General features: G+C 42.7%; 2 protein-coding genes across 2 annotated transcripts; both read left to right on the forward strand.

The window, feature by feature from the left end:
- Nucleotides 1-4,637: 4,637 nt before the first annotated feature.
- Nucleotides 4,638-5,997, forward strand: LOC113728989 (uncharacterized). Its single transcript, XM_027253323.2, has 3 exons — nt 4,638-4,820; nt 5,005-5,343; nt 5,659-5,997. The coding sequence occupies exons 1-3, from the start codon at nt 4,638-4,640 to the stop codon at nt 5,995-5,997; spliced, it is 861 nt and encodes a 286-aa protein (XP_027109124.2).
- Nucleotides 5,998-15,437: 9,440 nt separating this feature from the next.
- LOC140036235 (uncharacterized) lies at nt 15,438-17,021 on the forward strand. Its single transcript, XM_072077571.1, has one exon. The coding sequence runs from the start codon at nt 15,438-15,440 to the stop codon at nt 17,019-17,021; it is 1,584 nt and encodes a 527-aa protein (XP_071933672.1).
- Nucleotides 17,022-27,682: the final 10,661 nt, after the last annotated feature.

Below are 27,682 nucleotides of genomic sequence, written 5' to 3' on the forward strand. Positions count from 1 at the left end.
CGACCATTTGATCACACAACTCCTTGGACTCTTCATTATAGTTGGCTTTGTTTTTAAAATGCTCCAAGTATTCGGAGGAGAGGTGAGGAGCAACCTCGTCAATGGCAGAAGTGTGGCCGAACATAAAACTTGGCAGGGTCAGCTCCTCGGGATCTTTATTGAAGGCCTCGGACCTCCTGAAATCCTCCACAGCCGAGGTCCTGGCACCTTCGAGTACTTGTTGGTGGGATTTCTTCTCCTCTTTTCCCCTTTTCTACCCCTCTTCAAGAGCCGATCTAAGGCTGTTGATGGTGGCCTCGGCCTCCTCTCCCTTTGCCTAGACCTGATGGAGTCAGTTTTGGAGCTCGATCTTCTCAGACTCAGACACCGCAAGCTTCCTCTCCAACTTAAAGATTTTTTCTTGCAACTTGCCGGAGTCTTACTTCTCGAGTAGGTCACTGTACCGACGTGTCGTATCAGCAACGAAAGCTGTAGAAGAGGCTATTGCCAGTTCGGGAGGAGTCAGCTTCTCGGTAAACTCCGCATCCCTCAGCAAGTTGAAAAACATAACCCACTCTTGCGTTACGCGAGGATGGGTGCACCGGTCATTGATTGAGAGCTGCCAGTTCGGATACCAGTGCTCGCCGGAGTGCATCTTGTCTTCTCCGAAAAATCGAGGTGAGCTATGGAAACGATTCCACAACGAAGACCCCATGACCGGCATGACTGAGGACTTCAGTTGCTTGCCTCGGCCATGAGGAGGAAGCGCGACTGTGACCCCTTGAATGGCTACCCCTTCTGGCACAGACGAGGTGGGCTCGGTAGCTGCCGCAGCTGAACTGCTCTTGGCTGCCGCAGCCGAGCTACTCTTGGCCACCGTAGTTTTAACTTCAGGCATTTGTGTTTTCTTCTTCGACAGTTGTGCCGATGTCTCTCCCGAACTTTTCCTCTTCGGTCTCTTGGCCACCTCTGTTGAGTCGGAGGTTATGAAGTCAGATACTTTAACCACTGCACAAGAAACAAATATTATTATCTATACTAGCCGAAGTAAGAAGAAAGCTAAGAAAGAAAAATTACAAGGCTTTTGGAGTTTAGTAGAAAAGAAAGCTGTTTTCTCGGGGTCGATGGCAGCTCGGTTGATTCCTCCGTCAACCAGCACTGCCTCGAGGTAGTCCCAATTATAGATTTTGAGATCTGACCCATTATCTTCTGAAAGCTCTTCTCGTCCAAGTTCCCTGGGAAAAGGTCATTTTTCGCATTCACGGGCCTCCACCAGAAGCCCCATGGGAAGTCCTCGGCCGAGACGAACATGAAGTTACGTTTCCAGTTCTTTATCAAAATGAGGGCACCGACAACAAGTTTCAGGTTGGTGTTGTTCCGATTGCAAAAATAGAATCACCCCTTTTTGCTTCCGTGCCTCTTGATGATGTAGCATTGGCGGAAGAGATAGACAGTGGGAGTCACCTTTTGTTCTTGGCAAAGCATTTTAAATCCCACCAATATTCAGATCGCGTTCGAGATGAGCTGGGTTATTCGAACTGTAAAATACGAAATACATTTCGAAAAAATCTCGTGGTAGGCATCTTGAGCCCGGCTTCAAGCTGCTCCGTGTAGATGGCAACGGAGCCCATTGAGGGCCTCTCGGCTGTGTGGTTCCACCCAAGAGTCCCAATGCTGTACTCCTCTCTGAAGGGGGACTTCCGCACTATCCTATTGGCCGCCGCCGTGCCGATTCGACTTCGGTACGATGGAATATGGCCGAAGTCAATGGCAGAGAAACCCTTAGGAATGACTGGCTCTGCCACTCCCTTATCACAGGAGACTTCAATTCCGAGTTCGTCGTTGTAGAAGATCTCTGAGCGCCTCTCGAGAGACTCCCCAACTTGGGAGTTTTGGTGAATTCTTTTCCTGAACTGGACGTTTCTTCCTCAGAACTGGACGATGTCGTCCCCTACGATGGGTCGGGCCCTTCCCTGGCTTCGTAGCTCGGCTTCAAGGTTTTTTAATGGGTTTTAGCCATTTTAGCCATGTATAAAAAGTGACATAAAAAAAAAGTACTTACTATTGGCCTAGGAATTGGACAAGATGAAGATCTCGACTGCCTTTCTCGCGATCTCGGCTGAAAAATAGATCTCGGCAAAGCTCTCAAATTTGCGAAAGTCCAGATATGAAGATGAAAAATAATGAATAGTGCGGTGAGAAGGACCCTCTATTTATAGGGGTTAGAAAGAATACGAAGAGGCGGCAAGAAGACGAGAAGGCGACAACATTAAAAGTCAAAAGGACGTGTCTCCCTCTCTCCTAATTAATACTCCGTCCTTTCAACTACCACGTTCTCTGCATGTAACCATCCACTATACCACGTCCTCTCTTGTCCACATGTCACGTCCCCTAATCTTTCGGTACAAGTTGAAATCTCAGGAGTTGAACGGTCTTGGCACCCTGGAGCCTCGGAACCTCTCAGACCTGTGCGCTCCCGAGGATTGGAGGGCTTATTGAGAATGGTCTCCTCGGTACTCGTCTAACCCGAGGTGGCTACCTCGCTTATCACAAACTCTACTTACTAGTCTCGGCCCGATCTTAGGCTCTACCACGGATGATCTCCTATGTACTTTGGTCATCCCATCTCGCCTGCACGCAGATGATGTCATCCAACCTGACACCATATTGAAAGCTAGTGCTTTATCTGAAGAGCTACTAATGCTCTTAATGGCTGCCACACAGTGCTACCTGTCAGGAGGCCCATACTGCTACAGTGTCTGGGACAGACCTCCAGGCGCGAAACAGAGCCGTAATACTCAGAACGTGGGACCCGCTAGCATGAGCCCCTCGTCCTATCCTATCCGCTCCCACTCTATAAATATCTCCTGTTCACTCTCCACAAGTAAGCACACTATTGCACTCGTACTGTTCATTACTCTCCTTTCTTTCTTCATACTGACTGGATCGTCGGAGTGATTTCCGGGGACGAAGTCCCGCCTCTCACTTCAGAATAGTAATCCCATCTCCAAATTTCACGTAGCCGAAAGAGGGAGCTGAATTAGGTCAGCTCGACTACTTAACCAAAAATCACCTCTTTAATTGGCGCCGTCTGTGGGAACATACACTCTAAGATGAGATCCACGCGATCCCGGAGTAGAAGAGTTCCCTCAACTGGGGTTGAGCCATGCTCAGCTGCTCAGCAAGATCACGTTTCTGAGAAGCACAGGTCCGCTGGGGCTCGGCCTAAGAACGAAGACGCCATCACGAAGATGATCAAGTTCGTAGTAGGAAACCCCACCATCCTTGAAGAACTGAGAAGTTACTTCAAGAGGTAGGGGAAGGAAAAGCTGAATCCTTCAAGAGGAGGTCAGTAAAATTCCCCGAGATGCTTTCCAGGGAGGACTCAGACGACGGGTATCATGATCGAAGTGCCTCAAAACGTGCTTCCTCAAAGGCCACATCCAAAATTGCCTCCATTTCCAGAGCGTTCTCCCGAAGTTCACTGGGGAGACGGTCTGAGGATGAACGTCGACGGCCAGAGAGGCTGGCCGCTGATTATATGAGAATTGTACCCTTCACCGATGATATCAACGGGGAAATGGTTCTCCCCAATTTCAAGTTCCCAATTCTACAAACGTATGACGGACGGGGTGATCTCCGAGGATCACCTCTGCACCTTCATCTCAGCATTTCGGCTATACTGTGTCCTCGATTCAGTAATCTGTCGAGCTTTTCCTATCTTCCTACAAGGCACTGTCTGGAAGTGGTTCTGGAGTTTGGAACCTAGAAGCATCTCCTCACTGGATGAGCTGGTGGACAGGTTCATCCACCGCTTCGTATCATTTCGTCCGGTTACAAAAACCTCAGCCTACCTCCTGAACCTACAGCAGGCTCTCGGGGAGTCCTTGCGCTCGTATGTACAAAGGTTCAACGAAGAAAACATACAGATACCTGATCAGAATAAGCAGGTAACCATAGCTGCCTTCACCAACGAGTTGATCGCCGGAACCTTCCACACATAGTTACATTGGGACTACCCCCGTTTACTTCAAAAACTCTGAGAACAGGTGGACCGAGGTATCTAAAATGAGGATCTAAATAGCATGAAACGGGAAGCCCAGGCCGCCTGCAATGGGCAAGAGTCTCGAAGAAAGAAAGATATCGGTAGAGTTGATCCAGACCCCAACGGCTCGTCGAATCAATAACGAGATCGCCGGAGCGTTTTTGACAGGATTGTGAAGAGGAGATCGTCCACTTCGGACGCCGAGCTGACTCTCCTTAATTCCAGTCAGTCTCACATTTTAGCTGTAATGGGGCAGAACCACCTCGATCGAGTCCCTCCTGAGATCTTGGGCAGGAGGGAGAAAAGGAACTCCAGCCTTTACCGTGCCTACCACCGAAACGTTAGGCACGAGACCAAAAACTGCAATGATTTGAAGAAAGAGATCGAAAATCTGATCAAGCAGGGATACTTGAAACAGTTCGTCCACAAGGACGGAGGTTTCAGAAGAAGTAAATCCCACCAGAAAAATAAGGGCCCCCACCGAGAAGACAAACGGGATACGAAGTGCCATTGCTAAGGCCCCGAAGACCATGGCGAGGACAAAAGGCCCCCTCCCAAGATGGGTCCCCGGATTATGGCCTTAACATCGTAGGGGTCATCAACACAATCGCGGATGGTTCGACAGGAAGAGATAGCCAAAACTCCCAGAAGAGGACCTATCTCTAAGCCGACATGGAAGCTGCCCAGGCTTTCCGAAGTCATCACCTATGGCCCCAGCGACCCCATCCCTGCTGCCTCCAGCAACCACGAAACCCTTATGATCGAGGTCCTTACCAATAATTACATAGTCAAAAAGGTCTATATCGATCCCGACAGGTCGGTAGACGTCTTGTACTACCGAACCTTTATAAGTCTGAAGTTGACCCGAGAGCAACTTACCCCTATCAGGGCCCCTCTTGTAGGATTTCGGGGGACATGTGGTTCACCTTGAAGGGATGGCCTCCTTGATGGTGACTATTGGCCTCCATCCCCGCTGCTAGACTGTCCTTGTAAGATTTGCCATGGTCACAGCTGACTTCCAATATAACATGTTGATCGGCCGACCCATACTCAACGCCTTGACGGCCGTATACTCCGCCTACCACCTGAGTTTCAAGTTCCCCATACCCGCTGGAGTGGCCGAGGGGAGCAACGATGTCAGTGAGGCCAGAGAGTGCTATCTCGCCACCATACAGGCCGCAATCACCCTGCGACCTGAGTCAAAGGCCGAGGGGAAGAGACCGGATGTCCTCTCCATAGACTGTATCAACCACCAAGATGCCGAAAAACCTGGCAGGCTGGACGCCGTGGACGAGATGGAAGAAATAGTTCTCGACGAGGTGAGACCCGACCAAGTGATCCAAGTGGGGATGAACCTTCCCTCACCCCACAGAGAAAAAATGATTGGCCTGATAAAAGAGCACCAAGATGTTTTTGCTTGGACGGCAAATGAAGTGGTCGGAGTACCACCTGAGCTCATGATGCACCGACTTAACATCGACCTACGCGCCCGCCTAGTTAAGCAAAAATAGAGGCACTTTGACTCAGAACGCAGCAAAGCTATCTCCGGAGAGGTTGACAAGTTGTTGCCAGCCAAGATGATTCGGAAAGTCCAGTACCCCACCTGACTGTCTAACCCCATCATGGTAAAAAAGGACACCGATGGATGGAGAATGTGTGTGGATTTCACCGACCTTAATAAGGCTTGCCCCAAAGATTGCTACCCGCTGCCGAGAAGAGACGCTCTCGTCGACTCGGTTATGGGGCATGAGTTCCTCTGTTTCCTAGATGCCTTCAAGGGGTACCATCAAATAGGAATGAGTGAGGAAAATCAGAAGAAGACGGCGTTCTACACCGACCAAGATGTCTACTGTTACACCACAATGCCCTTCGAGCTAAAGAACGCCGCGTCGACCTATCAAAGGCTTGTCAACTGTCTTTTCAAGGACCAGATTGGTCGCAATGTGGAGGCCACGTGGATGACATCCTCCTAAAAAGCCAAACCTCCTCGACCTTCCTGCCAGACCTGAGGGAGGTATTTGGCATTCTCCGAGAATCCAAAATAATACTCAACCCAAAGAAATGTGTCTTCGGAGTCGCCTCGGAGAAATTCTTGGGGTACTTAGTTTCCCGCTGGGGAATCGAATCTAATCCCGATAAAGTCAAGACCATTCAGGACATGTCCCCACCTCGGAACTTCCGTGAAGTGCAGAGGTTAAACGAGCGTTTGGCCGCTCTAAACTGCTTCGTCTTAGTCTGCTAAGAAGGCTTTACCCTTCTTCAAGGTATTGAAGAAGGCTGACCAGTTCGCCTGAATCGAAGAGTGCCAACAGGCCTTTAACCAGATGAAAGAATATTTACACCACCTTCCTACTCTCGCTTCACCTCGGCCTAAGGAAAGGCTGTACCTGTACCTGTCTGCTGCAGACGAGACTATCAGTGTCGTCCTCATTCGAGATGAGGGCGCTCAAGTGCCCGTCTATTATGTCAGTCGCGTCCTACACGGGTTCGAGGCCCAGTACACCCGAGCGGAGAATCTTGTGTTAGGGCTAGTTCATGCCGCACGGTGATTGAAACCCTACTTTCTCGCCCATCCTGTATCCGTGAGAACAGATCAACCGATCCGGCGGATATTCGTGCGCCCTGAGATTTTCGGGCACCTAACCAAGTAGGCTGTTGAATTGGGAGAGTATGATTTATCGTACGAACCATGCACTGCCATCAAAGCTCAAGCATTGACAAATTTTCTTACCGAGCTCACCTTCTCTAAGTGCTAAGATGCCATTTCCGCCACTTCTAACATGTCCGAGCCACAGTAATGGATGTTGTATGTGGACGGATCCTTTAACAGTGATGGCAGCGGAGCAGGACTGCTTCTAGAAGATCTCCACGGAGAGGTGTGCTCATACACCCTCCGCTTTGGCTTCCCGACCACCAATAATAAAACCGAATACGAGGCCTTGATTGCGGGATTTCGGCTAGCCCGTAAACTTGGTGCTTGACGGATCCATATCCGCAGTGATTCCCAACTTGTTGTGTGCCGAGTGCTTGGTGAATATGAAGCCAAGAAAGAGGCCATGCAATGGTATCTCTCCAAAGTTCACCAACTCACCCTGTATTTCGAGTCTTTTGAAATTCAAAGAATACCCCAGTCACGGAACAGACGGGCCGATGCTTTATCCTAGTTAGATTCCACTTCATTTTTCGACCTCAGCAAGACAGTTCTAGTGGAAGTGCTGGACAAGCCAAGATACATGAAAGAGATGGCCTACCTTGTAGACTTGGAGGACACGTGGATGAGCCCATTCATCTTATTTTTAAGCTAGGAAATCCTTTCTAAAAATCAAATCGAAGCGAGAAGGATCCAACATAAAACTGCTCGGTACGCACTCCGGGAAGGGAAATTATATAAACGATCCTATCTTGGCTCGTGGCTGAGATGCATTACACCCGAGGAAGGACATTGTATCCTCTAGGAAATCTAAGAAGGCCTGTGTGGAGCCCACGTCGGTCATAGGATGTTGGCTAAAAAGGTCCTATTTCTCGGGTATTTCTGACCTACTGTCTGACAAGATGCTCAAGACCTTATTTTTGGCTGCCCTTCCTGCCAAGTCCATGCCCCCGAACACTACCAGCCCACAAATCTCATGATTCCTATCATCTCACCCTGACCGTTCGAGCAGTGGGGGATAGACATTATCGGCCCTTTTCCCAAGGCTGTCGGAGGATATACTTTCCCTGTGACCGCGGTGGACTACTTCCCCAAATGGGTCGAGACCGAGCCTCTAAGGACCATCACGGGGTTAGCAGTCCAAAAATTCTTTTGAAAATGCATAATCTGCCGCTTCGGCATACCTCGGGGGATCGTTTCGGATAATGGGAAGCGAATCCTGACACCTAGTCCTCAGATTGCAGCATATGCGGCCGAGGTGAACGAAGAGAAAAGACAGCTGGATCTCGATCTCGTGGAGGAGAGGAGGGACGTCGCCTCAACCCGGGTAGTTTCATACAAGAACACTTTGGTCCGGCACTACAATACCCGTGTAAAATATCGTCAATTTCAACCGGGAGATTTGGTCCTCCGAAAAGACTTGGCCAGCTGAGTTAAACCGCAAGGTAAATTAGCTCCGAAGTGGGAGGGCCCCTACTGAGTTATGGAATCTAGTCTGAGTGGGTATTGTAAATTAGGCTACCGAGATGATTTTCTAGTGTCAAGGACTTGGCACGCTAAGAACCTTAAATTGTATTATTCTTGAGAATTTTAACGAGTTGTTGACTATTGAACCACTTGGTTATTTTTTAATATTTTGATGCCGCTTGCTTGCTATTAAAAAATAAAGGGGACAAGCAGAAGACGAAGTAAAAAAGAAAAAGAGAGACGATATGAAGAAAACTCAACCCATTTCATTAAATGTCACAAAAAGTACAAGAACCAAGGTCAGGGATGCTACTAAGCACCTCCCACCTCGGTATTCTCATCGCTCCCCACTACTCTCTCAATCTCGGTTCCCTCGTGACCGGTCTCCTCGCCGTCTTCTTCTCTGTTGACATGGCTTTCTTCGGCAACCTCTTCCTCAAACTCCTAGTCAAACTCGGACAGCCATCGGTTGAACTCGTTTCGAACCTCGGCCAAGTTCTTTCCAGCCTAGATTCCTTCGGCCATCCGGTCACACAGTTTCTTGGAGTCTTCATTATAGTTGGCTTTGTTCTTGAAATGCTCCAAGTCTTCGGAGGAGAGGTGAGGAGCGACCTCGTCAATGGTAGAAGTGTAGCCGAACGTAAAATTTGGCAGGGTCAACTCCCCGAGATCCTTGTTGAAGGCCTCGGATCTCCTGAAAGCCTCCACAGCCGAGATCCTGGCACCCTCGAGTACCTATTGGTAGGATTTCTTCACCTATTTCGGTCTTTTCTGCTTCTCTTCAAGAGCCGATATAAGGCTGTTGATGGTGGCCTCGGCCTCCTCTCCCTTCACGTCGACCTGATGGAGTCGGTTTTGGAGCTCGATCTTCTCAGACTCAGACACCGCAAGCTTCTTCTCCCGACTTGGAGATTTTGTCTTGTAACTTACCGGAGTCTTGCTCCTTGAGCAAGTCGCTATACCGACATGCCATCTTGGCAACGAAAGCTGTAGAAGAGGCTGTTGCCACTATAAGGCTCTGGATCACCTCGGGAGGTGTCAGATTTTCGATAAACTCCGTATCCCTCGGCAAGTTGGAAAACATAACCAACTCTTGCGTCGCACGAGGATAGGTACACCTGTCATTGATTGAGAGCTACCAGTTCGGATACCAGTGCTCGCCCGAGTGCATCTTGTCTTCTCCGGGAAACCGAGATGAGCTATGGAAACGATTTCACAACGAAAACCTCGTGACCGGCATGACCGAGGACTTCAGTTGCTTGCCTCAGCCATGAGGAGGAAGCGCGACTGTAACCCCTTGAATGGCCACTCCTTTTGGCACAGACGAGGTGGACTCGGTAGCTGTCGCAGCTGAACTGCTCTTGGTTGCCGCAGCTGAGCTACTCTTGGCCATTGTAGTTTTGACTCCAGGCATTTGTGTTTTCTTCTTCGACGGTTGTGCCGATGTCTCTCCCGAGCTCTTCCTTTTCGGTCTCTTGGCCACCTTGTCGAGTCGGAGGTTATGATGTCGGATACTTTAACCACTGCACAAGAAACAAACATTATTATCTATACTAGCCGAAGTAAGAAGAAAGCTAAGAAAGAAAAATTACAAGGCTTTTGGAGTTTAGTAAATAGAAAGCTGTCTTCTCAGGGTCGATGGCAGCTCGGTTGATTCCCTCATCAACCAGCACTACCTCGGGGTAGTCCCAGCTATAGATTCTGATGTCCGACCCCATTATCTTCTGAAAGCTTTTCTCATCCAAGTCCCCTGGGGAAGGGTCATTTTTCGCATTCACGAGCCTCTACTAGAAGTCCCTTGAGAAGTCCCCGGCCGAGACGAACATGAAGTTACGCTTCCAGCTCTTTATCGAAGCGGGGGCACCGACAACAAGTTTTGAGATGGTGTTGTTTCGATTGGAAAAATAGAACCACCCCTTTTCGCTTCCGTGCCTCTTGATGGTATAGCATCGGCGGAAGAGATTGACAGTGGAGGTCACCTTTAGTTCTCGGCAAAGCATTTCAAACCCTACCAATATTCAGATCGCGTTTGGGACGAGCTGAGTTATCTGACCTGCGAAATACCAAATTACGTCTCGAAAAAATCTCGTGGTAGGCATCCTGAGCCCGGCTTCTAGCTGCTCCGCGTAGATGGCAACGGAGCCCATTAAGGGCCTCTCGGCTGTGTGGTTCGGCCCAAAAGTCCCAATGCTGTACGCCTCTCTGAAGGGGTACTTCTACACTATCCTATTGGCCGTCGCTGTGCCGATTCGACTTCGGTACGATGGAAGATGGTCGAAGTTAGTGGCAGAGAAATCCCTAGGAGTGACTGGCTCCGCCACTCCCTCATCACGGGGGACTTCGATTCCGAGTTCGTCGTTTTAAATGACCTCTGAGCTCCCCTCGGGAGACTCCCCTACTTGGGAGTTCTCGGCGGATTCTTCCCCTGAGCTAGACGTTTCTCCATCAGAACTGGACGACGTCGTCCCCTCTGATGGGTTGGGCCCCTCCCTAGCTTTATAGCTCGGTTTCACGATTTCTTTATGGGTTTTATCCGTTCTAACCATGTATGAAAGGCGAGATGAAAAGAAAAGTACTTATTGTTGGCCTGGGAATTGGACAAAATGAAGATCTCGGCTACCTCTCTCGCGATCTCGGCTGAAAAATAGATCTCGGCAAAGCTCTCAAATTTGCAAAAGTCCGGATATGAAGATGAAAAATGATGAATAGTACGGTGAGAAGGACCCTCTATTTATAGGGGTTAAAAAGAATACGAAGAGGTGACAAGAAGACGAGAAGGCGGCAACATTGAAATTCAAAAGGACGTGTCTCCTTCTCTCCTCATTAATATTCCGTCCTTTCAACTGTCACGTTCTCTGCATGTAGCCTCCCACTATACCATGTCCTCTCTTGCCCACATGTCACGTCCCCTAATCTTTCGGTACAAGTTGAAATCTCAGGAGTTGAACGGTCTTGGCACCCTGGAGCCTCGGAACCTCTCAGACCTGTGCGCTCCCGAGGCTTGGAGGGCTTATTGAGGATGGTCACCTCGGTACTCGTCTAACCCGAGGTGGCCACCTCGCTCATCACGAACTCCACTTCCTGGTCTCGGCCCGATCTCAGGCTCTGCCACAGATGACTTCCTATGTACTTTGGTCATCCCATCTCGGCTGCACGCGGATGATGTCATTCTACCTGACACCATACTGAAAGCCAGTGCTTTATTTGAAGAGCTACTAATGCTCTTAACGGCGGCCGCACAGTGCTGCCTATCAGGAGGCCCAGACTACTACAGTGTCAAAGATAGACCTCCAGGCGCGGAACAGAGTCGTAATACTCAGAACGTGGGACCCGCTAGCATGAGCCCCTCATCTTGTCCTGTCCGCTCCCACTCTATAAATATATCCTGTTCACTCTCGACAAGTAATCATACTATTGCACTCGTACTATTTATTACTTTCCTTTCTTTTTCTATACTGACTTGATCGTCGGAGTGATTCCGGGGGACGAACCCCTGCCTCTCACTCCAGAATAGTAATCCCATCTCTAAATTTCACGTAGCCAAAAGAGGGAGCTGAATTAGGTCAGCTCGACTACTTAACCAGAAATCGCCTTTTCAGCCACCAAGGGCTTTATTCACCGACAACATTAGTACAAAAAATAGGGTGGATGCCAGTGAATATCCTTCGCAAACCATATGCTGCACTTTCGTTTCTGATGGGAAAGTAACATTAATAAGTGCTAAAGATCAAGAACAATTAATAGAAAGCATATTCAACTAAATTCATTTGATCAACCATTGAGCTTTGGCTCAGGCCATAAAAAAGGAACTAAGTCCCTCTTTGCGTTGTAGGTCGAAGATTTGAACCTCACCTACAGCGAAAAAAAATCTAAAATAGACTCTCTTTGATTTAACCATTAAGTTTTGTCAGAACATCTCTTTGATTTAATCAGATTTGTACATCTGCTAGCCTCTTACACAATCTCTTTAAACTCTTTTTTTGTAGAATAAGATAGATTATGTTTACAAATGATTTGAAGATGGGAGGCCTATGGATCATGGTAGCTTCTTCAAAATTAAAGGCCATCCCTATTTGCTTAGGCTTCATCCCTCTCAAGCTTGCAAATGGTATCCCAAACGGCATGACATCTCCAAAATGGGCTGCAGGGACCACTGCATCTAAACCATTCTCCAAATCTAGCTCAAGAAACTGTCTCTTGAGTTTTGACACTCTATTGCCTTTCTCTCTTCCTCACCAATCCCATTTGTGAAATGTGTTGCAATAAAAATATTTTGACCATCAAAGTCGCCAAATCAGGATTGTTTTGTTGAATGCTATAATGTCAGCTAACGACCGCATACGAGATTCAGTTAGGACTTGCAAATTAGAAGTAAGAACCATTGTTTGGAAAACCGGACAGGACCGGCTGGTTCGATTGGTCGGACTGCGAAGCGGTCATAGCTCTTGTCCGACTCATACCTCTGGTTGATCGAACTTAAAAACAGGTGAGAACCGTTTGAACCAGATTGAACCGTTGAACCGGCGATTTTTTTATTTTTGTCTATTAAATTGAAAAAAAATATAAAAAGACTAGGTTTTCCTAAACCCTAAAAATGAATTATTAAATGCCACAGCCACTCACTTTTTTCTCTTATCAAATTTGCATCTTTATTTTCTATTTTCTTAACTTTCTCCAAACTCCAAACATTTTTTTTAAGTTGTAATCTCTAACTTCAAAAAATGTGAATTAAAAATTTTAATTCACAATGTCTAATTCCCATGGACACGAATTTTGTATAATTTTAGAATATTGTGGTATTTTTGGAGTAGGTTTAAGATTATTTTTTGGTAGATACAATTGAGACTGAGATGCAATTTATTTGTTGCAACTTGTAATTTAAAATTTTTATTTGTGAAAATTCGAGTTTCTTTGAAAATATTAAACTTTTCATCATATAAAGTCTTAAATTAGTCTATTACATGTCTTGTTTTGTACATATATATTTATATAAATTATTTTAAAAAAATTCATTGAACTAGGGTTGAACCGGTTCGACCGATTGAATCTTGACCAAAACACCTCGTTAGTCCAATTAACGGTCCGAGTTTCAAAACATTGATTAGAACTGGTTTCAGTCGGCATTGCCACTCTGTTACCACTTCGAAATACATCAATATTGGATGCCTCCCAAATGATGAATGACAGTTGTACCTTGTTGGCAGTGACGGAGCCAGGATTTTTTTTTCTAGGGGGGCCAAAATTTTCTTAATATGCTATGTTCAAAATAATTTCCATCCATTTAAATATATGACATCTAAAAACATCCATTAACTTTAATTATAAAGGCATATAAAAAATAAATAAAATTTTTGGAGAAAAAATTAATTTAATGGTGGCTAATTCATATATATACACACACATATATAAACTCTTATAATATAAATTAAAATTGTAAAAATTAGGGAGGATCAACTTTGTTTTACTCACTATAAATGAAAATTTTCAAAACATAGTGAGGCCATGGCCACCATCAGCCCCCTTGGCTCGGTCACTGCTTGCTGGGATCAAAATTTTCAGGGAGAAGAAGAAACATAGTAGCTAAGTAAAAGCATTGGCCTAGAACTAGCAATACATCTGAGTTGAGCCTCACCTTTCTACCTTAATGTGCGCAAATGACACTCAAGAATTGGAACCACATTGGACCTACTCGAATGGATGACAAAGGGATTTCTTACCACATCTAATTTCTTCCCTTTGAGCCTTTTTTTGTTGAGAAATTTTTTATATGGCCAGCAACAGGAATGAATTTGGAAGCTGCTTTTGTTGCTTCACGGTCTTTTCGATCAAAGCTCACGATTGACAGCTAGACTGCTAGTAATAAGCATCAGCCTCTAAGCAATAAGTGTCGGATGCAAGAAACTTGCAAGCAAACATTTGCTGCAGCATTTAATGTGTATTTTCTCCAAATGCACAATCTAAACATCAAGAATGTTGTAAGTTTGTGGTTATTCAGAAGCTAGTTAGCATAACCTGTCATCATCTTGTCTTTCAACAAAAAAAAAGAGGCGCACACACACACACACAAAACATAATCTCAAGATAACATTTGACAACTACTATTTAGTAACTTGTTACTTTTGAACAGTTCCAAATGGTAGAATCTGATACCGCGTAAATAACAAAAGAGGCAGAAATGAATCTGGCATGGCCAGTTACCAGTTAGTCCAAAATAGTGGGCTTAAAGCCTGCAATAGAGTTGGAATCATGGTTCAAAGTCGGGTCGCGGCCCAGACCGTTTCACATCGGTCTCGACATATTGGTCATAGTTTCGACGAGATACAAATTTTTAAAATATTTAATATTCTAAAAATTGTAAAAAATATGATAAACAAAAATAATTTAAAAATAACAAAAAAAAAATTTGAGTTGACTCGGATTAACTCGGGATGACTCGGGACGACTCGGCCGTTTTTATCTGTCTCGAAGATGTCTCCGATGAGTTCTCGGCGATTCATTATCTCGGAGTTATCTTGTCTCGGTGTTGGATCGGGAAGCTTCGTTCCAGTGACGACTCGGCCGAGTCGTCTCGGTCTCAACCGAGTCGTCTCGGGAACCATGGTTGGAATCAGCAGGACAGAGGATAGTTCCATCTGTTTCATTGCTCCGTGAAACCGCCACCATATGTGCCGCTACCGATATTGCAGATTCACAGCTGTATCCACAAGGATATCCCCCTTGGTCGTAAGGAACTTGGACATCCAACGGCACCAACAATTTGATTTCCAAGTAAAACTTTCTAAGTTTTTTCTGTACTTCACTGTTCATGACTTAAAGTAACAATCATGTATGCAAGATATTAAACCCACGATCACAATAGGGAGGCTTCAATTGGCATTGAGGCGCGCACAAACAATGGGTGAAAAAGTTAACAGAGGATAGCGAGGCAGTGTTAGAGAGCCTGAATCAAAACCAAGAGGTGGGGTCTAATGAGGAGGCAGAAGGCACTTTAGTAATTAATCAGGAGAGCCAATATGTGGAAAGAGTGGGGGTAGAGGTAGTCCAGCAAGCAAAAAGGACTTTTAGAAGGTTGAAATCCCCAAACAGAACCAGGAAACCTTTGACAGAGTTAAATGGTAGAGGTGATAAACATACGAAGGCTGGAAAGAGGAAGTGCCTGGTTAGAGATGAAGAAATGGATGAAGCTACCTAAGAGTTAGTGCTTTGGAAAAAATCTAAGCCTCTGGAGGAGCTGTATTCTACTGAACTGAGAGGAGAGGAGGAGGGGCCCTTCCTTAAAGGGGCCCCCAAAGGAGTATGAGGCTCTTGGTGTGGAACTGTCAAGGAGTGGGGAGCCCCTTGACAGTTCCCCAGCTGAGGGAGGTTAACAACCTCTCCTCTCCAAGTTTGATTTTTTTAAGTGAAACTAAGAATAGGAAACTTGTCATTGATAGGATTGCTAGAAGGCTCAGGTTTCAGAATTCTGTAGTGGTCGAAGCTATGAATAGAGCAAGTGGCATGGCTATGTTTTGGTCTAAGGGCACTAACATCTTAGAAGTGCATACCACTGCTTTCACGATAGAGGCTAAAATTGAAGACAGTGACAGTAACAGTATCTGGTGGTTTGTTGGCTTATATGCTAGCTGTGATCAGATGATTAGGAGAGAACAATGGAGGGTGATCAGTAGAAGGAAAAGGCTTTGGGGAGACAGGTTTCTAATAGCTGGAGATTTCAATGACATCCTGTCTAATGAAGAAAAGTGGGGAGGTGCAGTAAGAGAGGAGAGAAGCTTTAGGAATTTCAAAGAATTCATCGATCAGAACAATCTAGTCGATATTGGCTATGATGGTCAACCTTGGACGTGGAGTAACCATTGGAATGATGAAGGAGAAATTAGGCAAAGGCTTGATAGAGGCCTTTGTAGTGTGGGTTGGTTCCAAGTTTTTGAGAAGGCAAGATGCCAGCACTTGACCACTTTGGCTTCTGATCACTCCATGCTGATGATAGACACCATACCTGCAACTGACAGGCACAAGAAAATGTTTTATTTTGACAAGAGATGGCTACAAAGGGAAGGGGTGCAACAAGTGATTGAGAGTGCATGGAAAATAGAGGAGCAAGGCTCTAGGATGTTCAAAATTACAAAAAAGATCAGAAATTGCAGAATTGAACTCTTGAAATGGAGGAATTCTTTCCAAGCCAACTCAAGGAGCAAAATTCATGATCTTAAGAAAGAGCTGGAGGAAGCCAGGATTTCGGAGTCTGCTAACAGGAGGCAAAATCTGAATGACATCAAAGATAAGCTGAGCACTGCATATAAGGAGGAAGAGCACTTTTGGAGACAAAAATCGAGAATTAGTTGGCTTAGGGAGGGGGATAAAAATACCAAGTTTTTTCACACCTATGTCAAGGGTAGAAGAGTGAACAATAGAATCAGAAACTTGCAGCGAAATGATAGTTCTTGGACTAGTAACGAGGATGAGGTTGTGAGGGAAATTTTTGATTACTTTAAGGATCCTTTTAGTAGTGGTGGGAGAGGTGACATGTCTGAAATTCTAGATGGAATTCCTAACTCCATAACTCAGGACATGAATAATAATCTGACTAAGGTAGTTGAGGAAAAAGAAATTCATGATGCTCTTTTTTCCATGAATTCCGAAAAAACTCCAGGACAAGATGGGATGGCTCTTCTATTTTTCCAGAGATTTTGGAGCATCATCAAAAAAGACATTATCTCAGCGATCCAAGCTTTCTTCACTTCAGGCTTCATGCTTAAATCCATCAACCATACAGTTATATCCCTTATCCCCAAAATCCAGAATCTTATCAGTTTAAAGCATTTCAGGCCTATCAGTCTTTGTAGTGTGCTTTTACAAAATCATTTCAAAAATCTTGGCTAATAGACTAAAGGTAGTCCTGTACAAGTGCATTAGCAAGACTCAATCAGCCTTTATCCCAGGAAGACAAATCCTAGATAATGTAATGATTGCTCATGAATACATGCATTACCTGAAAAACAAAAGACAAGGGAAAGATGGATACATGGCTGTTAAGCTTGACATGGTAAAAGTTTATGATAGGGTGGAGTGGCATTTTTTGCTGGCAATGATGAACAAAATGGGTTTCTGTACTAAATGGATTGAATGGATAACTGGCTGCCTAACAACAGTCAATTATTCCTTCAATTGTAATGGAGAAGTGAAAGGTTTTGTCTCACCAGGGAGAGGTATTCGTCAAGGAGATCCATTGTCACCATACCTGTTCTTAATATGTTCTGAGGGATTCTCCAATCTGTTAAGGCAAGCTGAAGAAAGCAAGAGGATCACAGGCTTGAAAATCAGCAGGCAAGGTCCTCAACTTACCCATCTTTTCTTTGCTGATGATTCGCTCATCTTTTGTAAAGCAAATAAGGAAGAGGCGGCTGAAATAATGAAAGTCCTAAAAGTCTATGAAGTAGCCTCAGGACAGCTGATCAACTTTGACAAATCTGCAGTTTTCTTTAGTAAAAATCTGGAAGATGTACAAAGAGGAGTGATCTGCCAAGCCTTGGGAGCGATGGTGGAAGCTAAGCAAGGAAAGTATTTGGGTCTTCCTATGGTGATTTCCAGAACAAAGAATCAGATTTTTGGTTTTATTAGAGAAAACATCAAGTGCAAGCTTCAGAATTGGAAGAATAAATTTCTGAGCTTAGCTGGAAAAGAGGTCATGTTGAAGGCAGTTGCAATGGCCATGCCTACGTACGTTATGTCATTCTTTTAGCTGCCCAGATCAATCTACAAAGACATTAGCGCCATGATGTCCAATTTCTGGTGGGGTGGATCTGAGGGAAGGAACAACATGCACTGGATCTCTTGGGACAAAATGGTAGTACACAAGAACATAGGCGGCCTTGGGTTCAAGGATCTAGAAGCCTTCAACAAAGCACTGCTGGGTAAGTAGTTATGGAGGATATTAACCAGCCCAAATCTTCTGGTCAGTAAGGTTTTAAAATCCAAGTATTTCCCTCAGGAATCCATACTACAATGCACCCTCCCTAAAAATGCATCATGGATTTGGCAAGGATTACTGGGAGCAAGGAGCTTAATAGAGGAAGGACTGATTAGGAGGATTGGAAATGGTAGGAACACGAAAATCTGGGACCATAAATGGTTACCAGAGACACCCACGGGGAAGCTTTCAACATGCAGAACAAGTAACTGTGAGCTAAAGATGGTTGATGAGCTAATCTGCCAGCAGAGATGGAACAGGAATGTTATCTTCAGATATTTCAACAAAGAAGATGCTGAGCAGATTCTCCGCATCCCTCTAAGCTTATCAGGGAGGGAAGATAGTTTCTACTGGAAACCAAAAGATGGAGGGGAATACACAGTCGACTCAGGATACAAATTGTTGATGGAGAAAGGCATGAACAGAAGAAGGTGCAACCAGGAGGGAGCTGAAACAAGCATCTCAGAAGGAAGCCAGCAAATGGTTCAGATGTGGAATATGTTATGGAAGCTCAACATTAAGCATAAAATCAAGCACTTCATCTGGAAGTTTATTAAACGAGCAGTACCAGTCAGGGAGGCAGTGAAAAAGTGAACAGGAGTAGGGGACCCTATCTGCTCAACCTGTGGCGAGGCTCCAGAAACCATAGAACATATGTTACTCAACTGTCCACATGCACTGGAAGTATGGAAATCAGCCCCCATTCAGTGGGATGGAGCAAATGATCAGAGGGGTGATTTAAGAGATGGTAGATGAGAATTACAGAAGCAAGAACTAGACAGGAAGGGAAGGAGCATATTGGCCTGACAGCAAATATATTATGGCAGGTATGGAAAGATAGGAACAAGAGGGAATATGAGAACTCAATTAGATTAGCACCATTGAGAATAGTAGAACGTGTGCACAAAGAATGGATGGAACAAGGGGTAGAACATCAGCAAGGGGATAAAAAGAGTACAGAAGAAACAGTTCATACCAATGTTCACCAAGGACAGAGCAATGGAAATGAAGGGGCCTTAATCATACAAGTGGCAACAGTAAAGAAACAAGGGCAGAACGCCTTTGGCATAGGAGTCACAGCAAAGAATGCGGCAAACACTAAAATTGCAGATTGGATGCTGACAGAGAGAAGTTTGGGGAGCAACATCTTAGACGAAGCTCTGGCATTAAAATTGGTTCTGTACAAAGCTGTACAGCAGCAGTGGAGAGAGGTACGTCTCAATTTCTGCAACAAAGAACTATGGAAACAACTCACACAGTAACGACCAACAGATAGCAAGATGGCTACATTGCTGGAGGATATTCTTGTAAGGCCCAAAGACAACCTAAGAGGGGGGATGAATTAGGTTGATTAAAAACTTAATTGAGTTTATGCACTTTTTCCTTAATAAAAAATTTACCTTATTTTCTAGTAGTGATCAATCAAGTAAATTTAAAGAAGAGAACAATGTTGATCAGAATTAAAAATATATATAAGCAATGAGAATTTTATTAAACAAAAAGAATAAGATAGAGTATCAAACCGATTGTCTACCAAGCTTTCCTCAAACTTGAAGACCAATCACAAGGATGAACACCTTCTCTTTGATGAAAAGAAATCAACTCAATGTACAATGGAGGGATCACTTCCTCCTTGCCCCAAGTCTCACTTAGTCAAGCTAGAAAGTTTTACTATCGCTCAGATAACCCTCAACAAAGCTACACTATTGAAAATTTCAATCACAAGAGAAGTGCTTACAAGAAATTCACACCACTTGGAGAACAAATCTTGCTTAGGAGACTATTTTCTAGCTAAAATATCTCTTGAGATCTTGTAATCAAAGTGTGCAAAAAGTTCCTTCATGATTCAGAATCGTTTGTATTTAAAGGGGACCAAAAATGAGCTTCATTAATGCTTCCAACGGATAGAAGACAGATAAAGAGTCAGCTAGCCGTTGGGGCTGTCGGACGTCCGACCGATTATTCATCGTCCGATCCCATCGTCCAAAAATCAGCCAAGTTGTCGTTCGGACGTCCAATGGGATTTTATCGTCCAACAGATTCTGCGTCTGAACGTCGTCAGAGAGTCATCAAAACTTTGCAAAATTTTTCGGACATCCGACGCGATCGATGTGCGTCCTAAACGTGCATCCGATCCTCCCGGACGTCCGATACTTCCTCACGAGCGTCCGACAGAGTTTCTTTCTTGATGTCCTTCATCCTTTCGGACGTCCAACAGCTTCCTTTCGGACGTCCGACATGAGTGCCCTGATTTTGGTTCTTTTTTTGGTTGATTTTCTTTCCTTGACACCTTTGTACCTGATTTTCTAAAAAGCAAAACACTTATATTTGAAGAGAATTAGATAAACATTTCAAAGTCCTTTGTGATCATCAAAATCAAGAATAACATTCTCCTCTTTTTTGATGATGACAAAACAATGGTTTTAAATGAAATATGATGATTACAAATAGGCTCCCCCTTTCTCAGTCAATCGTAGAACAAAACTTGAAAAACTCCCCCTCACTTGGCTACTTTACAGATTTATTCAATCATCCAAAAACAGTTAAGTATCTAGCATCCAACATTTTACCAATTCAACGCATCCCGCATATCCATACGCATATCCATATCCATATTCATATCTAGACCATATCTCTTCCCTTTTTTGTCATCACAAAAGTCAAAAGGTAAAAATACATCACAAAAGTAGCATGAGACAGAACTAAACATTCATAACAAAATAACTTACGAGCATCACAAACATTACATCCACATATCCAGTTTTGAACATTACAAGTATCAGAAACAAAGAAAACAAAAGAGTCCGAGGCAACCATCTAACATCCAGCAAATAGAAAACAGTCAAATAGAATGCAAATGATCCTAATAGGGCTAGTGATCCTAAATGGTAAACTAAGTGGATCCAGGCGTCCTTCGAGTAAGCAGATACTGAGAGAGATCCTCCTTCTCAGTGTCTTCATCATCTTCAGCATCTCCACCAACTGGTTTCTTGCCTTTGTCAGATGTGGAAGGATCGTGAGGTGCCACGGGAGTAGAGGTGAGGTCGATGGGAGCAGGACTCACAGAGCGAATAGGAGCTGATGAACTCAGACCAGTAGAGCATGGCTCTTTGCCATGAGGAACTTCCTCAACCACAGGTGGGGAAAAGAGAAGATTCTTTTTATCCAGGAAGTCTGCTTGTTACTCAGATGACATGGTGAGCATGAGACCATGTTCAAGAAATAGAACATGTTGTTTAAGATCTCGAAGGAGTTCAACCACTTCAGAATTTGAAGAAGAATATGCCTTAGTGGCAGTCTTCCTAGGATGAATAGAATCAGTGCAGCAAAGGATGAAGTGTGAAGGGGATCATGTGCAGCCTTAGTTCTAGGTTCATTAGATGTAGCCCCCTTATAAGCCCACATATTGTCCCTAAAGACCAGATTCTTGCGCTCAAAATAAGCCTTAGTAAAGACAGAAGAAAACGTTTCTTTGGGACAAACACCAAGGATGGGTACTTTGTAAAACTCAAAAATCTACTGAAGAAATTTTTCATAAGACAGTTTTCTATGAGAATTAGTGGTAAAGCGAAGTAAAAACTTGCACATGACAAAGCCAAAGTCAATGCGAATTTTTTCTTGAAAATAATAAAAAAGATACAGCTTCATTTTATTGGCATCTGTCCTATGACCATCGGTAGGCACAAGCAAATTTGAAATGATTGAGAAAGCAATGAGATTCACAGGAGCAAAGTCATTTAGTTTTGCATCAGCAGGGGCAGAAAACTTCTTTTTGAAATAAGACAACATCTTAGCACTATCAAAGTGATTATCAGCAGAGGGATGCTCTTCATAAGAAAAGAAATTGGCAATTTTACTTTTGCATCCAGGTTCAATAACAGTATTTAAAACAGCATTCACAATCTCAGGATCAAACACTAAATCTACCCCATTTACCCTGGACATAATTTCAGTGTCATCAGTGCCATTCCTAAGATTGACAAAGAATTGATATAGCATTTCAGGGTAATAAACGTTAGGCATGGAAATGATATGTGACCGTTTCTGGAATTCAAAGAGACGCAGAATGGACTCTAAACCTATCTTGCGAAATTCAAAGGGATTTATGGTACATTGAGGAATAAAACCTTTTTTGGGATATCCAGGAGTGTTTTTCTTTGGCAGCATCATCAAAGAATGGGGAGACTGTGGTTGATTGGGAGAGCGGTTGAGATGTAGTCCCTTGTCCGGATTCAGGCTGGGAGGAAGGCTGTCAAGTTTGAGCCTTTACTGCTCCCTTTTTGACGCGTTTAGAGGATCTTTTGGCCCTAGGAGAATCAGCATCCTCATCTCTGAGTGTGTGTTTGCGTCTGGCAGTCACTTTTCCTCTTCTTAGATTCACCATTGTGTGAAATGCGTGAGATGTATGATGCTAATGATGCACACAGTAGTATGGGAACGAATTACACAAGAATTTTGGGGTAAATGAGCCTTGAAGATGATTGAACAGAGTGGCTATGAGAAAATAGGGTTTTGACGAAAATTTGAAAACTGTCGAAATGTGATGAGATTTGGTGAAAAGATCAGGAAAATGAACTCGCAATGATCAGGAGAAGTTTTTGGTTGAGTCAATTTTGGAATGAGTGCTTCAGAATAGCATGAATTTAAGGTGAAAGGAGAGAGTTTTTCGTCCGAGAGAGGAGAGAAGAGAAGAAGAAGGGTCTGAAGCAAACGAGGAGGGAAGTTACTTAAAAAAGTGTACCGTTGCACTGTCGGACGGCCGAACGAAGTCGTGCGTCCGACAGTTTCATCCGAACAGGTGCTTTCTGGGAAAATAGCTGAAGAACATTATCGGACGTCCGTTCATCTGCTTTCGGACTTCCGAAAGCTTTGAACAGGAAAAAAAATTTATGATTTTTCAATTATCCCTAATTTTGATCTTAGATGTATGAATTGATCCAATGGCAAAGCTTTTGTAAAAAAATCAGCAATTTGATCTTTAGAACAAACATAATTCACACAAACTTCACCTTTTTGAACAAGATCGCGAATAAAGTGATGCTTTATATCTATATGTTTTGTTCTAGAATGCTGAATTGGATTTTTGGTCAAATTGATAGCACTAGTATTATCACAGAATATAGGCATGCAGTCATATAACAATCCAAAATCATTCAAAGTATGCTTCATTCATAAAAGTTGAGCACAACATGCACTAGCGACAATATATTCCGCTTCGGTTGTAGACAAAGAAATTACATTTTATTTTTTGCTAAACCAAGAAACTAAGCAATTTCCAAGAAAGTGACAAGTTCCACTAGTACTTTTTCTGTCCACATTACAACCACCAAAATCCGCATCCGAATATCCATATAGAGCAAATTCACAAGATCTAGCATACCAAAGACCATAGTCTAATGTACCTTTCAAATACCTAAAAATCCTTTTAACAGCGTTCAAATGTGATTCTTTTGGACATGATTGAAATCTAGCACACAAGCAAACAGCAAACATAATATCGGGTCTACTTGCGATTAAATAGAGTAGGCTTCCGATCATACCTCTATAGTGCTTTTCATCCACATGTTTACCTTTTTCATCTTTGTCAAGTTTTGTAGAAGTGCACATTGGAGTTCCAACATGCTTTGAGTCCTCCATGCCAAATCTTTTCAGTAATTTCTTGATGTATTTTGCTTGATTTACAAAAATTCCCTCTAGGGCTTGATGTATTTGAAGTCCAAGGAAGAAATTTAATTCTCCCATCATACTCATTTCAAATTCACTTTGCATAATGGTGGAAAAATCCTTGCATAGATACTCATTAGTAGCACCAAAAATAATTATCATCTACATATACTTGCACAATAAGAAGATCATTGAACACTTGTTTAGTAAAAAGTGTGGTGTCCACAATACCTCTTTTAAAACCATTTTCAATCAAGAAACCACTCAATCTTTCATACCAAGCTCTTGGAGCTTGTTTTAGTCCATATAATGCTTTTGACAGTTTAAACACATGATTTGGAAATTTTGCATTTTCAAAATCGGGGGGTTGATCCACATATATTTCTTGATCAATAAAACCATTTAAGAAAGCACTTTTAACATCCATTTGAAACAATTTGAAACCTTTGAAGCAAGCAAAAGCAAGAAGCATTCTAATAGATTCTAATCTAGCTATGGGAGCAAATGTTTCATCAAAATCAATTCCTTCTTCTTGTGCATATCCTTTAGCAACTAATCTAACTTTATTTCTTACAACTGCACCTTTGTCATCCAACTTATTTCTAAATACCCACTTCGTGCCAATGATAGGTTGATTTTGAGGTCTATCAACTAGTGTCCAAACCTTATTTCTCTCAAATTGATTAAGTTCCTCTTGCATTGCCAAAAATCAGTTTTCATCCTTTAAGGCATCATTGATATTTTTAGGTTCAAAAAGAGAGACTAAAGCAAAATTGTCTATCAATTTCTTAGATGAGGAACGAGTCTTTACCTTCTCGGACGGATCATCAATTATAAGCTCTTTTGGATGATTTTGGCTAAATTTCCAAGTTTTGGAAAGGTCTTTGAATGAATCATCATTCTTGTCTTCATCTTCCTTTTCTTGATCTTCATGAGTTTCATCCTCCATTTCCTTTGCTTCCGGATTAGAGTTTCCTTCATCTCCAATTGTTAGCTTTTTCATTCCTTCACGAACACCTACATCATCATCCTCACACGAACTTTTGGAATTATCGTCATTAGTTTCATCAAATGTTATGTGTATAGTTTCTTCTATCATAAGAGTTCTTCTATTAAAGACTCTATATCCTCTTTTGTTCTCACAATACCCCAAAAATATTCCTTCATCAGATTTTTTCTCAAACTTACCAAGATGTTCCTTTAAATTCAAAATAAAACATTTACAACCAAAGATTTTGAAATATCCAACCGTAGGCTTCTTATAAAAAATTAGTTCATAAGATATTTTATTCAAAATAGGTCTCAAAAGGATTCTATTCATCACATAACATACGGTGTTTACCGATTCAGCCTAAAGATATTTTGGCAAACTACATTCACTCAATATAGTTCTAGCAGCCTCTTGGAGTGTACTGTTTTTCCTTTCTACAACACCATTTTGCTGTGGAATCCTTGCAATAGAAAACTCATGTGTTATGCCATTATGATCACAAAATTCTGGAAAGCCACAAAACTTGAATTCCGTCCCATTATCACTTCTAATCCTAACAATTTTTAAACCAAGCAGATTTTGCACTTTAGCAAACAATGAAGTAAAATTCTTGAAGGCATCATCTTTATGAGCAAGGAATATCATCCAAGTATATCTAGAATAATCATCAACAATCACAAAATAATATCTCTTACCTCCCAAGCTAGTAATTTGAGTAGGACCAAATAAATCAAGATGCAAGAGTTCCAAAGGTTTAGAAGTTGATACACACTTCTTTGGTTTAAAGGAAATTTTTGTTTACTTCCCAAATTGACATGCATCACAAATTTTGTCCTTTTCAAAACTGATTTTTGGCAAGCCTCTAATCAACTCCTTTTTTGAAATTTTCTTTAGTAATTCCATGTTAAAATGACAAAGTCTCCTATGCCACAACCAAGGATCTTCATTTGAAGCTTTAAGACATTGGAAGCTAGATGAATCAAGTTTATCAAGAACAACAATATAAATATCGTTAAACCTCTTACCTTTGAACACAACATTATATTTAGAGTCAAGCACAATGCATTCATATTTTTTGAACAACACATTCAAGTCCTTATCACATAATTGACTAACACTAAACAAGTTATAACCTAAGTTATCAACTAAGAGCACATTATGAACAAAAGTTTCCCCATCCTTACCAACATCTCCTATTCCAATAGTCTTAGCTTTCACGTCATCACCAAATGTCACATTTCCACTTGATTTTGATTTTAGCTTTATGAACAAAGAAGGATCACCGGTCATATGCCTTGAACAGCCACTATCGATGAACCATTTGGACTTGTTTGAGCCTTTTCCCTGAAAAGAAAGAGTGTTTGATACCCTTTAATTTTTGGGTCCACAATAGTTAGCATTGTGTCTAACTAACCACATGCATCTCATTTTTTTGTTCAGATTTCTTTTCACATAACAATCTCCCTTCAAATGTCCTTTTTGACAATAAAAACTACACATAATGGAAGAGTTTTTAACATGTAATGATTTGATAAATCTCAATCCACTCCTTCTATATGTTGTGAAATCATGTGCATTTTTGTTGTGTGCTAATGTTCTTTCATGAACAGTAAGAAAGGTGGTTGACATGTTCTTTTTGAGATAATTTTATTTTCTAGCTTTTAAGGTCTCATCCACATTGTCCATCCTTTTCTTCAAATCACCATGTCTTTCCTTTAGCATTTTACAAAGACTTGTCTTTTTGTCAAGTTCATTTTGAACATCAAATTCGGCTCTTACAAGACACTCATTGTCAGCCTTTAGTTGTTCATTTTGTTGAAAAAGACTTGCATTTTCTTGAATGAGAAAAACAATTTTCTGTTTTAGCTGCTTGTTTTTATCATAAGATTCCTTCAAGGCATTATGCAATTTTTCAACAAAGGATTCAAGATCATTATCATCTTCATCATCACTTTCAGATTGAGAGTGTATGGAAGTTACCTCATTATCTCCAATAGCCATGAAGGCCATTTGAGCTGATTCTTCCTCTTCTTCAACTTCGCCTTCGGAGTTACATTCATTCCATGTAATCTGGAAGTTGTTGAACCTTGGCTTTCGATCAGCTTTTCCATCTTTCTTTTTCTTTAGGGAGCATTCGTTTGCGTAGTGTCCAGGCTGTCCACATTCGTAGCATTTGTCCAATTGTTTCTTGTTGAATTCTTGTTTTCCTTTGTTCCTTGCGTTTGAAGACTGATTCTGGAATTGATTGCTAGGTCCTCCCCTTCTAAACTTCCTTTTATTCAAGATTTTCTTGAAGTTTTTTGTGATGAGTGCAAGATCGTTATCATCACCATCCGAGTCTTCAGCATCCAACTGAGCTGGATCATCTTCACCTTGAGCTGCCTTTAGAGCTGTGTTTCTCTTTGCTCTCGCGTCCTCTTCCTCCTGTACTTTAGTTTTCAACTTCAACTCATAGGAGGTTAGTGAATTAATGAGAGATTCAATAGGCACAGAATTCAAATCCTTAGCTTCCTCTATTACAGTCACTTTACTTTCCCATTCTTTGCCCAACGCATTGAGAATTTTCCTGTTTTTCTCTCCCAAGGTGTACTCTTTGCCCAACACCTCGAGATCTTTGATCAAGTCATTGAACCTGCAATACATTTTGTCAATATCCTCAAGGGGTTCTATTTTAAATGATTCATACTTTGTGACCAAGATAGACTTTTTCTGTTCTCTCACGTTGTCACTACCCTCATGAATTTCTCTTAACTTATCCCACATTTCTTTGACAGATTTACATCCTTTTACTCTAATTGATTCATTTGAGTCTAATGCACTATAAAGAACATTCATGACTTTGGCATTCAATGTGAGATTGGTTCTATCTTGAACATTCAACTCATCTCTTGTTTTTGGCCGAAACAAACCTGTATCTGT

The sequence above is a fragment of the Coffea arabica genome, chromosome 2e (genome assembly GCF_036785885.1).
Source record: "Coffea arabica cultivar ET-39 chromosome 2e, Coffea Arabica ET-39 HiFi, whole genome shotgun sequence".
Lineage (NCBI taxonomy): Eukaryota > Viridiplantae > Streptophyta > Magnoliopsida > Gentianales > Rubiaceae > Coffea > Coffea arabica.

Bases quoted from the DNA above. Each gene is read 5' to 3' on its own strand.
- LOC113728989 (XM_027253323.2), top strand. From the start codon at position 4,638: ATGGTTCGACAGGAAGAGATAGCCAAAACTCCCAGAAGAGGACCTATC. The intron at 4,821-5,004 runs GTCTATATCGAT...CCCCGCTGCTAG, and splicing joins ATAATTACATAGTCAAAAAG to ACTGTCCTTGTAAGATTTGC. The intron at 5,344-5,658 runs GTGAGACCCGAC...ATGGTAAAAAAG, and splicing joins AAGAAATAGTTCTCGACGAG to GACACCGATGGATGGAGAAT.
- LOC140036235 (XM_072077571.1), top strand. From the start codon at position 15,438: ATGAGGCTCTTGGTGTGGAACTGTCAAGGAGTGGGGAGCCCCTTGACA.